General features: G+C 48.4%; 2 protein-coding genes across 3 annotated transcripts; one reads left to right on the top strand and one right to left on the bottom strand.

Annotated features, from left to right (window-relative positions):
• The first annotated feature begins 93 nt into the window (after nucleotides 1-93).
• On the top strand, nucleotides 94-1698 carry LOC128271521 (methionine aminopeptidase 1). 2 transcript variants are annotated; one of them, XM_053009090.1, is made up of 4 exons: nucleotides 94-375; nucleotides 453-1038; nucleotides 1111-1250; nucleotides 1340-1698. In XM_053009090.1, exons 1-4 carry the CDS (start codon nucleotides 210-212, stop codon nucleotides 1570-1572), a joined length of 1125 nt encoding a protein of 374 aa, XP_052865050.1. In that variant the 5' UTR covers nucleotides 94-209; the 3' UTR covers nucleotides 1573-1698. The 2 variants fall into 2 exon arrangements, with proteins under 2 accessions (XP_052865050.1, XP_052865051.1); XM_053009091.1 differs by having other exon boundaries at nucleotides 94-398; nucleotides 461-1038.
• Nucleotides 1695-2330, bottom strand: LOC128271522 (zinc finger protein 593 homolog). Its single transcript, XM_053009092.1, has one exon. It carries the CDS (start codon nucleotides 2192-2194, stop codon nucleotides 1703-1705), a length of 492 nt encoding a protein of 163 aa, XP_052865052.1. The 5' UTR covers nucleotides 2195-2330; the 3' UTR covers nucleotides 1695-1702.
• Nucleotides 2331-13424: the final 11094 nt, after the last annotated feature.

The raw sequence follows: 13424 nt of genomic DNA, 5'->3' as shown, positions 1-13424 counted from the left end.
CCAAAAACTGACGTCTTCGTTGTCAGTGTCAAAAGAGGTCGATGGAAAATAAAACAGAGTTCTTGTTCTTATAAGGTCTAGCCGGTACCGCTCGTCCCGTTCAGTTAGGTAATTGTAAATTATTTATATTTCACCGGTAAGATCGGTTGTTTCTGTGCAGCCCCATTTTCTTCTCACTGTGCTATCGCCTCCGCGTACCGTCGTCGAAAATGAGTGAAATGGCCAAACACGGATGCGGTACGGATGGATGCGAGAAGTCCGCTACCCTTCAGTGCCCAGTGTGCCTAAAAATGGGCATCCAAGGATCGTATTTTTGCAGTCAGGATTGCTTCAAAGGTTCCTGGAAGTCGCACAAAGTCATTCACCTCTTAGCTAGTGAGTGTGACCCGTTCAAACGTGTCTCCGAAACATCCGGTTCCTTACCGTTTCTTCTTGCTGTGTTCAATCCGCAGAGGGAAAGGAAACGAATGGGTACAATCCGTGGCCTTACTATACGTTCACGGGCAAGCTGCGCCCGTTCGAGCAGTCACCGATGCGCACGGTGCCCGCAACGATTCCGCGTCCCGATTATGCCGACCACAAGGAGGGCCGCTCGAAGTCGGAAGAAGCGCTGCGGGGGAACAACATTATCAAAATTCTGGACGACGAAGAAATTGAAGGGATGCGAGTGGCGTGTCGGCTGGGACGGGAAGTGCTAGACGAAGCTGCCCGGGTATGCGATGTCGGCGTCACAACGGACGAAATTGACCGTATCGTGCATGAGGCGTGCATCGAGCGAGAGTGCTACCCCAGTCCGCTCAACTATTACAACTTTCCGAAGTCTTGCTGCACTTCGGTGAACGAAGTCATTTGCCATGGAATTCCGGACATGCGTCCGTTGGAGGATGGCGATCTGTGCAATGTGGACGTGACGGTCTACCATCGTGAATTTCATGGAGACTTGAACGAAACGTTCTTTGTCGGTGCCGTGAAGGAGCAGCACAAGAAGTTGGTGCAGGTCACCTACGAGGCGTTGGCCAAGGCTATTGCCATTGTGAAGTGAGTACAGCCTAACAGCCACAGCATCAAGACACAGTGTGATTAACACCGTTTGTTTACACCTTTCTTCAGACCAGGGGAACGGTACCGCGAGATCGGCAACGTTATCCAGAAGCACGTGCAAACACACGGATACAGCGTAGTCAAGAGCTACTGTGGACACGGCATCCACAGGCTGTTTCACACGGCTCCAAACGTACCTCATTATGCCAGTAAGATCGTCCGTCCCGTATGAATGCCACCGGCAACCGCGGCAATCGGCATCTCTAATGACTTCTTGGAATTGCATTTAATGTTACAGAAAATACAGCCGTTGGTGTCATGAAGCCGGGCCACTGCTTCACGATCGAACCCATGATTTCGGAGGGAACGTGGCGCGATGTTTCGTGGCCGGACGATTGGACGGCAGTGACGGCAGACGGGCTGTATTCGGCCCAGTTCGAGCAAACGCTACTCGTAACCGAAACCGGATGCGATATCCTCACGAAGCGACGCAACGAAAACGGAACACCTCACTTCATGGACCAGATGTGAGGCTTGCGCGACGAGCGCCAACAAGCTATTCTAATAATCTACCCAAATGCTCTTCGCGGTCCATAACATACATCCCCGTTTCTTCTCTACCTAATAAAAGCCATCGTTTTGATCCGTTTAGGAAAGAGCTCTATTTCAGGCCTTCCAACACTTGTTTGAAGTCGGTGTACTTTGTCACCTTGGACAGGTTCCGTTTGGCGGGCTTTTCTTCCTCCATCAGCGTGTCCACCTTGATCCGCTTGCCTTGGTCCACATCGGCGACCGACGGTTGGGTTTCCATTTTACGCTTTTGCGGCTGCACGAAACTGCCCTGGCCGCCCGCTCTCAGCGAATCCTCGACGGTGTACGGTTCCACTTCCAGTGCCTTCAGGCGGCGTTTGTGCACCTTGGTGCGGAAGTGTGCCTGCAGCGCCTGATCGTTGATGTAGTACGTCGCACAGTGGATACAGTAGAACTGCGCAAAACCTGGCTTATCCAAGTCGACCTCCTGCTTCAGCAGCTGCTCCGGATTGGTCTTCAAATCGGCATCGATCTCGTCCAGATCCTTTTTGCGGTTTCGCAGTCTCCACCGGCGTCGCAGGTGCGTGTCGCCACTGTGCATTTTTTTGCGTGCGTAAGGCATTTTATTTGTCTTCCGGTAACCCGTTTATTAAATGCCACCCACGGACGGCAGGAAGCTAGAGGCACTTTTCCTACGGACAGCAGCAAATACAAACCATTCGATGCTGATTTTTATTTTGGAACCTTTGTTATTTACACGGCCTCGTGGTCGGCTAAATTTTGACAGCTCACAGGGTGGTTCGTAACAGACCATCGACACAGTGCAGAGACTAATTATAGTTCTGAGCGTGATTTCCAGTCGCTTTCAAACACTGTTGATTTGTTCGAAGTAAGTTTTAACTAACTGTATTATGCACCTTAATGTCGTGGGAAAACATAATACTTTCCAAAAGCGCCTTACGTTGCCGCTGATTTTCTCTCACTATGCGTCTCTCTTTTTGGCATTCTCCGTTTTTGCAATGTTTCTGGGAAACTCATGCTTAGATTCCTCTCTTCGAGTCAGTTTCATTCAGACACCCAACCGACCAACGGTATCCTGCGGCAACGACGACCACCTGTCGTACCTTTTCCCTCCCTTCCCTTCGCTTGCTCTTGGTGCTCGGCTCGGTAAACAACAAAAAGTGCGACTGTTCGGTGATTAATGGTGCGTGTGGGAAGATATTTGATATTGGATGGTTTGTCGTCCTTTTTCGGGCCGGAGCGTACCGAGCTATCAATCCGGCACAAGAAAACCTGTAGGAGTTCGCACCACAGCATCTCTCTCATCTCGCCCGCAGAGATAACACAAAAAAGGGGAATCAAAATACCCGCCAGTCGTAGTGAGAGCGACGAGAGAGAGAGAGAGAGAGAGAGAGAGAGAGAGAGAGAGAGAAGGAGGCGCCGTGAAAATATTAGGTTGGCGAAAAAGAAATCCATTATTTTTTCGGTGGATACCTTTAGTGATCGATATCTCGTGAAGTATCGATCTTACAGTTTCAAGTTTAGGTTCATTTTAAAGCTGACACTTCACACTTCAAAAAATACTTCCATTGTTGTCACTGAAAATGTGATGGTGTTTGTGGTGCCGATAAACTAACCGCTAGTAATGTACAATTTTGTTTCGTTGAACCTTTTCAGTTATTTTTTATGTTGAAGCCTAGACAGACACGTCATCGAAAATGTCGATAAAATCACAGAAATGATCAAAATTGATCGGCATTTTAGTAATCAGAGCATCGGAGCATCAGAGCAAAAATTGTGTTCCATCAGGACAATGAAATGTTACGCATGTCTTTAGTGACTCGCCAGAAAGTCCTGGAGCTTGGTTGGGAAGTTTTAATCCATTCACCGTATACTCCGAACCTTGCACCAAGCGATTGACCACAAATTTTCGAACAACCATCCAACACCAACCAACGCAAATCGGACCATTGAAAGCCTGTTAAATAAAGTTTTGAATTTCACCCAAAAATAATGGATTTCTTTTTAGCCAACCCAATATGTGTGGCTAACGAGAGAGAGAACCAGCATCGGGACATTGTTTTTCCAGCAGCATCCCCAGTTCTCGTGTAGTGCCCCGACTGTCGACAACGCAGAACGCAGGACACGTGCGCGCGTTTGGCCTCATCAATTGCTCCGTCTGCCGCGGCTCTTATCAGTGCTATCATCTCGTCGGACGGACGGTTTGCAGACAAGTGGCTGCTCGCGGCGTGCGTGTGTGTGAGTGAGTGATAGTGTTGCTGATGTTTGTCTGCGCTGTTCTGCGGGACGGTTTTTCGGAGGTTGTTTCTTTTGCTGTTTTTATTGTGTCTCCGTTATCCCTTGCGTTCCGTCCGGAGTCTGTGTGTGTGTGCGTTTGTTTTTTTTAACCAAACGAAGGAGCCTGTGCGTGAGCTAGACGGAGTGAGTGAGTGATGTTGGGACTCGATGTGTTGATTGTGTATTGTTTATCCTGTCATCCGTGATGTCCGCGGACGATATCCTTGGTGCGGGCGATCTAATGAGTGTCCCCCTTTTCAATGACGAGCGCTAAAAGCGGCTTCACGTTTGGGAATTTGGTCGAATTGAAAATTCTACACCCGGCTCCCCGCGCGATCCGCTTCCTCTGTGGCCATCAATCAAATCATGTGATTAAAGCAGGCTGCCATGTGTGTGTGTGTGCCATTTCATTCGCTGTTGTTGCTGTTGTTTATGGTGTGGTCCGGTGGAACGATTTTCCTTGCTCCCTCGGGGTGGCCGTGGTGGAGCAGCCTTGGACAACCGTACCTTCCCTGCCTCGTCCCTTTCCCTTACACGCCCGGAGGGACCAATCCCAAAAGAGCAGCCATGGTCCGTTAAAGGTCGTGTTCTGGACAGGCCGACGGATGGATGGATGGGCGATTGCGCTATGTTTATACAACGGGCCACCACTTACGGGGATGCTGTGCTGCTGGCGGGCGCCACACATAGTACCGCCGGCCACCTCGCGCCACATGTTGCTGTTGTTGGTGGCGTTGCCACGCTTGATGGATGGGATGATGGACGTCGTCGATTGCCAATGTGCACATTATCATCCTCAGCGGTGCCGCGCACATGCAGCATGGCAATGACGAACGATTAGGCTACCCGTGCGACGGCAGCGCATCTCCAGCACGATGAAATTTGTTTTTGTTTTTTGAAATCAATTTCCACTTCCGGAAAACCCCAGTTCCCCGGAATACCCCGTGAGACATATCGCCAAGCGGAGATTGAACCGTAACAGTCCGGACGGAGCTGGTCCTTTTCTACATTTATCCAGCCGTCCGAAGGTCCATTTATTAAGTTTCACTAATTTATGTTAGCCCATCCGTTTTCGGTCAATATCTACGGGACCCTTTTCTCCTCCGGGTGACGGTAGAATCGTTTCGCTCATTTGATCCGGTGCCGGCCAGCTCCGTTCTATCTCGTTTCGGTCACTATCAAGTTCACGAGAGGGCGCAGAAAACGGAGCAGAAGGCAGCACATACTACAACATGAGAATATGAACCACATTTTTGGCCACGAACCACTTTTTTTGCCTATGTTGCTTGATTTGCAATCACCGCGCTTGGTGAACCCCTTTTATGAGCAATTATTGTCCACAGATAGCGTTCGAATGGTTTGACGCAAAATGACTGCGAAGTAGGTTTGATCATCGGTTGAAATGAAAACAACTTGACTTGCAAACGAGAAACCCTAAATGATAAATTTATGCTACAAATAACGCCAATAGGTGTATTTAAAACACCCTGTACCATGTACCCTGTTTTGAATAAGCACGAAACTCGGTATAAATAGACGAAGCGGTCCCCAAAAACCTTCGCCATCGTCATCTTTCTGGTTTCCCACTTTTGATTGATACAATTCCTAAATGCTGCTGGAGAAATTCCAACGCTTTATTTACGTTTCGTCCCCGGATGCGGCTCGTTCGGTGAAGTTCGGGGAGACGAAAGTCATGCTCCTTTTTACGGTGCCAACAACCAGCCGAAGGGTAAACACACAAACGGTGGCACAAAAAGTGAAAGAACAAACGTTGTAATTACTAAACGACCCATGTCGGGTGCTGGCATTTAAATGCTTCCCAGAAACCCAACTGTACCGCCGGAGTTCAACCGAGCCCGCGAGCTGACCCTTTTCTCCGGTGATCCGTTTTTCCGGCTGTCAAGAGGGTCGCATGAAAATAAGATTTTCTGTCGAAAAATAAGGAGGAGAATTTATTTGCCCATTGCTGTTCGACCGTCACCATTTATCGGCGTCACATGTGCTGCCCGCCACATAAATGATCCGTTTTCGTAATAAAATAGACCGTGCCCGGGCCGGATGAAAGTGGAATTTCGGTTTCGGTTCTGTTGTTGCTCCGCTCCGTGCAGATTGCTCGGGCACGGGCAAGGAATGTTCGCCGTTTGCCTTAATAATCCGGCGCATAACTTGCTCCGAAAAAAGGATGCGCGTTACCCGGGGAGATAAGCGCTCCACGGTGTGGTTCGTCAAAAATTTCAATCTACCGCTCCTCGGATGCTGTAAGGAATTCGACGTTGCGAAGCGCACCCAACAAACACATTTGTGCGACACAAAGTTGGCATTGAAAGGGGTGACCAAACAAGGCGACGAAAGTATGTTTGCCTAGAACAATCGCGGTAGCAGCACGGCTTACGGTGAAGTTATTCGTTTGCGTTCGCTTCGGAATTATAGGCAACAAATTCGTGGAATAGAAATCGTTCAAAAAATCAATTAATATGTTTTTCGGTTACCTACACGTCGTCACACAGGATGCCAGTATTTCGTAAAAGGATGTAAAGTGTAGCAGAAAACTGGGCTCGGTTAGTGCTTCCTGTAAATAGCGAGGGTTTACTTCAACCACACAACGCCTGCTGTGCCAAATTGTTAGTGCAAAACGTGTGTGTTAAAGGTTGCGCGAAGCTAAAAAAGATGAGCAAGCAGGGGCTTCAATTGCGTCAAACCAAAACGGCGGCAGCATCTGCTGATGTGATCGTTTAACACAAAACCAATATCAACCGTGGGGAAACAAATCGGTGTGCGCGGTGCAAATAAGCCGGGCAGCAAAGGTGACCACCGGGTTGTGTGTCGATGAGGTGCTGTTTGCACGAGATTGTGCACGGACACGAAATTGCACGCCATAAACCGGACACCGACCGAGTGAACGGGAACCACCGTCGGCAAAGGATAATGTAAGTGGCGACTGCGGCAAGCGGCAGCAGACCAATACCCACCGTGTCAACATCATCGTCCATTTTCACGCTCGAAAGGGCCCCACGCCTTACTGTTGCGGTGCGGTGCTGGTGGTCTAAATAATCTCTTTCCACCTTTCTGCCGCGGTCTGGCGTGCTCTCGGCCCGGGAGGGTGGGAGTGAAACCCATTTCGGAAGGATATACGACCGTCTCTAAATTGAAGGAAAAAAAGAACAGGATCTGCGTGTGTCCGGGTACCGCCGGGTGCGAAATGCGGGCGAAGGTTGGCCACTGTTCGCCATGCGTGGTGTCGGATTCGACACGGAACCACCGCTTCCGCTGGTTGCCGTCGGTCGTATCTTGCCACCGGTGGCCGGTGGCGATCGCCGTCCTGATGATCGTTCTCGGTAATCGGCTTACGGACGGGCTGGAGCCGAATGGGACGCTGATAACGTACCGGCACCAGCAGCACCACCACCACCAGTACACGATTGACGAGCTGCTCGAGGGTCGCTTTCCCAAAACCATCTCCGGTGACATCGACATGGATCCCTGCAAATCGAGTAAGTGCCCGTTTCATGTCCGCCGTACTTCCTGAACTACTTACGTCCGGAGGTGTTAGGCGGCCAGATAAGTTCCAAATTCCGGTTGAGCTGGTGGAATGGATAAATGGACAATTGAAAACCAAACTGAAGCTGTGAAGGCCGGAATTCAGTTCAGATCTCTCGTTTGCTCTAGCTTGGAAAGACCGTAGGTTTTTTAACGCGAAGATATAATTGAGGAGCACGTCAAGAATTACATTTTTATTATTTTCATTCCAACAAAACATATGCACAAAGCATTTTGTGTAATTATTTCTAAATACATTCCTTGGAACTCTATACAAATCTACAAATAATAATAATTGTCTTCAAAGTAATTGCTCATGAAGATGATTGCCTCTTCATTCGACGAAAATCTCTGGCCTCTGTGCATAATTTTCAGATAAGGGAACAAAAAGAAGTCGCTTGGGGCTAGATCTGGTGAATAAGGCGAATAGTCAAGCAGTTCAAATCGTAATTCGTGGATTATCACCATGACAACCGCTGAGAAACGTGATAGCAATGAGAACAAATGCGACGACCAACGCGTGGACAGCTTTCTCATGTCGAAATGTTGATTTTAAGTATTACAAACTCTTTTTACACATGTTTATTACCTCTGCCATTTTCCCAACTTAATTCGGCAGTCGTTTAGTAGCATTTGCTGAACTTTGGCGATGTTTTCGCCTATAGTTGCAGTTTTTGGACGTTCCGAACGGTCACGTTTAAGCTGTCCGAAAGTTAACCTTGGTAAATGGTGGTGCAAATTCCTTGTATACAGAATCCTACTCTTCTGTAATTTGCGTAGGCATTTTGCCTTTCAAAATAAAAATGTTGATAACAGCGCGATACTCGATTTGTCCATGCTCAATAAAGGACAAAACTTGACTGACTCAAACGACTGTCTCTTTGCAACTGAGCGTCCTTTGCCAGGTAACAGAGAAAAATCATTTGGCTTCATCCACTAATGGTGCCATCTATACGTTATTGTCCGAAACTTTTCGCGTACTTTATTTTAGGCTTGAAAACAAATTACGCAGCATCATTCGAAAAATTCGAAGAATATCGAAATTTTTTGTTTGGGGGAAACCGATAACGAAAGCCTGCGATGGAACAATGTGTCCCGTCAGGCACACGAACAATCATCTGGTGTGCATTATTTGAGCATTTCTGGAGCCACCTTCCATTAGTAGATTATTCATTTGTGCAACAGTGGCAATTTTCTGGCAGAATAATTTATGAAGTTTTGTTGATTACTTGCGCTTTGAAGGGCAAATACCATCCCTAAACTGGGAATATCTCACCGCCATGGCATGGCACCGCGGTCGTCTTTCGTGAAACGATGCTCTGCTGACTGACTGGTGGTTGATTTGGCAAATTGCGGAGCCAAAAGTTTCGATTACATTCGATTGGCTGATCAGTTGCCGGTGTTCGTTCGCTGGTGTTCGCTTGGGTCGTACGGGTCGGGAGTGGGGCCCATAATGAAAGCTTTCCGATGCTGGTCATTAAGTAATTGGATCATCCCTTCTGGGCCCTCACTATTGTTCTACTACCATAACGATGCCATTTACTGAATTTCTGTCTATTAAATAATGAAGTCTCGCTTATTAGACCGAGGGAGCCGTCAACCCGAGAAGAACAGAAGTAGATCGAATTATTCGTGTTGTATTGATCTATTTATTGGATCGCAATATTGGTCCAGTCGAACTCCTGCGGGAGTTGCTCATAAGTGCATTCGAGATCCTTGGCAATTAATGAACGAACCCAACAAAAATCGGTTCCGAATACAAAACGGAGGTACCGGGCTGGATGCATCGTGTGTGAGTGTGCACCTTCGGGAATTCGCGCGGCGCCACCATTAACAGGCCTGAGGTCCTGATGTTCACAGATTATACTTTTATTTACTCCTTTTTTCTCTTCCCTCGTTCGCTTCCCTTTTACTTTCGCCCGGCCAAGCGCCACGATCCGTTGACGATTCAATTCAATTTTCCATTCATGCTACATGCAACGGAGCGTATGGTGCGCCGGGCTGCCACCCTTTGCGCCCTGGCCGACGGCTCCCGTATGTCGTGGCTGGCTTTTTGTCGTGTACATGCTTAACGAACGGTGCTCGCGCTTCGCCCTCCGCCCCGCGGCGCGAACCTCGGTAAATGGAAATGCGGATCTGTCCGATCGTCGTCGGTGGCGGCCGTCGGACAGGAGCAACAGAGCAATTTAAATGGTTTCGCGTGTGCCGCCGACATGCTACGGTTATAATTTAATTAATTCTCATTTATCATCATCGTGCCGAGTTCCGGCACACGACGCTGGCGGACACCGGCGGTGCCGGGCCAGATGATGCTGCGGTTTCTGTGGCTTCTTGTAGTTTGCTGTATCCCGGCTCCCGTGGGAAGTGTTGCTGGGTGCATTTATTTTTCATTGTTTCTAATTTTTACACCCTTGCCAGCATACAGCATAACTGGTCCTCAGTTCTGGGGACTGCGCTGGTGGGCAACATTTTGGCGACCCGAAAAATGTTAGAACTAACATTTTCTGTGATCCTTTTGAAGTGTTTCGGATCGCTGTTTCGAACTACTGTCCAACTAGAAACAAATGGGACTGGTTTGCCACTGGCCAGCATTTGGAAGGTGCATTTGGAAAACGAAGGTTATTTTCCAATTTGGGGTTTATTTGCATTTACATTATTTTTTATGTGGTTTCCAAAGTATATCGGCCTGTTATGACCATAACATTAAATTTTCGATGGAATTCGATAGAATTATCAGCTGTTCTCTTGTGGACGTCTCTTCGATTCGTTCCATTCGATACAGGAAATACTTTTCAATCTTTTGGCAACCAGTAAACTAACTTATTTGGTAGGTTAGACATTTCTTAAACGGGACTATGGATAAGAAATGGTTAACGTACGTAGGAAAAGGATCATGGTCAAAGCGTGGTGAAGCAGCAGAACGGTGGCCAATCCAGCACTAACGGCCAGGAACTGTGTTCTACTGTGAATTTGCTGGGACTTGCAGGGAATCATTTATTATGAGTTGCTTCCGTGTGGCCAAACATCAAATTCAGATCTCTACTGTAAACAACTAGACCGTTTGAAGCTTGCGATGACCAGAAACGGTCAGAATTGGCCAACAGAAGAAGAGAGCCAAAAGATTCCATCGCGTCACACGGCAAGGCCACACGCGTCTGTAGTGTCTCGCCAGAAACTCCGGGAGCGTTGTTGGGAAGTTTAAATGCGTCCACCATATAGTCGGGACCTGACACCAAACGATTCCCACCTTTTTCTCGCAGTGTAAAACTTCCTGCGCGGTACATATTTGACCCAAATCGGAACATCGGAAACATCCTGGAATCTTTGGTTTTGAAATGGATCGCCAACCTAATATTTCTAAATTAGTTATAATTTGCTGATAAGCTCATTAAACAATAAGAATACAAAAAAGGACTATATCTTTACTGGGATCTACGTTGAAGCACCTTTTCGCCGTCGTGCTGAATCTGTTCCTTTCGAACGGAACTGCTCCATGCCATGTTTTCCGCCATTTTAGAAATTCTACAATTCTGTCCTTGACATCCCCAGAACTCGGGCATCGGTTACCGTCAATCCATCATTAGCGCCACATTACCGCACACATTCATCAAATGTTCCTTCCTTCCAGGCACGGTCCTGTTCTGGCCATGTCCCGGTGACCTACTCTCAAACCAGCCACCGGCGCATGTTCCTCCGTTCCGGCACTGGCAACGGAAAATTGCAACCATCGGAACGACATTTGTTCTCATCCATCACTCGTCGGGGTGGGGGGGGCATCCACTCACTGGGTTAACATTACCACCGGTGGTCTAATGATCCGTTTCCTAAATTACAACGGCTCAATTGTGGCAAGCGAATTGTGGCGCCCAGGCTCCGTGGCCGAGAGATGTTCCGGAAACGGTTAAGGTACAGACGAAGCGAGCGAGCAGCAAACCCGGGAGTCGGCCCGGCCGAAATGTGTTTCCGTGCATTTGACAACGTCTTCGTGACGTCGGGATCGCTGGTGCAGGGTTCGGGCGCGCTGGCGGAGAACATTTGAAATTTGAAATGCAATTAAGCGCACATATGGTTCGTTTCTTTTTGGGACCACCACTTGCTTACCGGTGGTCCCCGCGCCACCCACTGGGCCCGGAATGGAATGCACGGTGAACGGGAGTGAGACAGTTTCGTTGGCGCACCACATGTGATGAAACATAAAACCCACTGGCCCGCGTGTGAGCCACAGCAGCACCGACCGACCGGCACCGGCTCGGACTAAAGGGTTGGTGCTTCGAATCGTTTCGCTTCAAATTTATTTTCGTTTCTGGGGTCCGCTCTTGGAATCTGTGGCGCGGAGGAGGACCACACGCCAACCTGTAGACCGGGCGGGAGCGAGTCACTCAATACCGAAATGGTGGCCATTATACCGTTGATTCAAATTTATTTCTTATTTATGTCCCAATACCAAACCAATGTGTTGTCCGGTTGGTACGGGGGCGGCCTGCTGGTCACTTGGTTGCACTTTTTTCTTTCTTCTCCCGTGTCCTTCAGCCGTTTCCTTCGGGCTTCCCGAAACGGGAGCACTTCTTTGAACATTGAATTAGAGTCCCTATTATTGACTCCATTTATCTCATTGCAACGAAATTTTCTATTTAAAATTGAACGCGCTGTCGCCGTTGCCTACTTTGGTGCCGGTTTGTGTCGTAGCCGGGGTTACACGGGCTGGCGATGGAAAAAGTTGGCCAATGTTAGAGTAGCTTCGGGTGGTTTAAGTTTCGAGCGCAAATGGGGTAACTCTGAAGTTGGTTAGGTAATGGCGAAAAGATTCCGGCATCGGCAATGAAATGTCGCTGATTGACGAAAAATGCTTTCGGGGGATTTTCGTGTTATTAGCCTTTACTTTACTATTTGATACAAATTACTCGTTACAATGGCCAGAGAATAGATTTGTTTTGTGAAATATAAGAATTGTTTTTGGAGTTTCATTTCATAAATTTATTAATAAAGTCAAGCGAAGAAAAGAAATAAATTTATAAGGAACTCATAACAATCAAGCAACAAAATTTCTTTCCCATTACAATGAAACGTTTCACCATTCAACCCTAAATATCTTATCAGATACCCTCAACGATAGTAGACATCGAATGTAATCTGAAGCTATTACACAAATGAGAACCAAATGGGGAGGTTTTTCTTCCAACTACATCCTTTGTCACAGCTGCTAGTGGTGACGGTTATTGTAAAACATGTCGGCCATGTAAGGCCATATGTAAAGGTGATAAATGTGGTCCGTGCCTTGCAAAGCGCACAACAAAACTATTAATTAAGCGCAGGTGTTGGACTACCGGACACATACAAACACGCACAGACCCTACGGAAGCACTGGTATTAATGCTACCGTTTTTTGCAGGCGGATTTATGGGAGACATCGCCATGCCGAACGTAAATTACGAAACGGAATGGCAGCGGCAGCGGCTGAACAAGAGCTTCGAGCAGGACATTGTGAGGCTGAAGCAGGAGGTGTACCTCGAAGGGCTGCAGGTGGAAGAGGAAGGCATGACCGACATGATCCGCAAGAAGACGAAGCAGCGCGCCTCGACGCCGTTGGCCGGCATGCCGACTGGCTTCGGTCCGCGCCCATCGCCGGCGTCGTACGAGAGTGAAAACTCCATCACGGACACCTCCGGAGAGCCGACGGTGCGGGCCACCATCATCGACAATCGGGACAACATCATCACCCAGCCTCGGACGGGCCCTCAGGACGAGAAGCCAGAAACGGGCGGTGGGCTAGTCGGGTCCGAGAAGCCGGACAAAAAGAACGCCACGGCCACAGTGCGAAACATTGACCATAATCGGATCCAGTCCGACACCAAAGACATCGTTATCGATTCGATCAGCGACAATATCATCAGCAACAGTCACGCCAGTAGGAAAGTAGTCACTTTTGCCTTACCACCGGCTGGGACCACGACGCCACCGAACGGGGAGCGCCCCGGGCACCGCTCGCAGGCATTCGGCGGAGCAGAACTGGGCCACCA

The sequence above is a fragment of the Anopheles cruzii genome, chromosome 3 (genome assembly GCF_943734635.1).
Source record: "Anopheles cruzii chromosome 3, idAnoCruzAS_RS32_06, whole genome shotgun sequence".
NCBI classification, from domain to species: Eukaryota; Metazoa; Arthropoda; class Insecta; order Diptera; family Culicidae; genus Anopheles; species Anopheles cruzii.
Note: the sequence above shows the minus strand (reverse complement) of the source record. Positions and strands in the feature narration are given on the sequence as shown.

Excerpts from the sequence above, each read along its gene's own strand:
- LOC128271521 (XM_053009091.1), top strand. The coding sequence starts at position 210 with ATGAGTGAAATGGCCAAACACGGATGCGGTACGGATGGATGCGAGAAG. Across the intron at positions 1,039-1,110 it reads AAGGCTATTGCCATTGTGAA|ACCAGGGGAACGGTACCGCG; the intron begins GTGAGTACAGCC and ends ACCTTTCTTCAG. Across the intron at positions 1,251-1,339 it reads AAACGTACCTCATTATGCCA|AAAATACAGCCGTTGGTGTC; the intron begins GTAAGATCGTCC and ends TTAATGTTACAG.
- LOC128271522 (XM_053009092.1), bottom strand. The coding sequence starts at position 2,194 with ATGCCTTACGCACGCAAAAAAATGCACAGTGGCGACACGCACCTGCGA.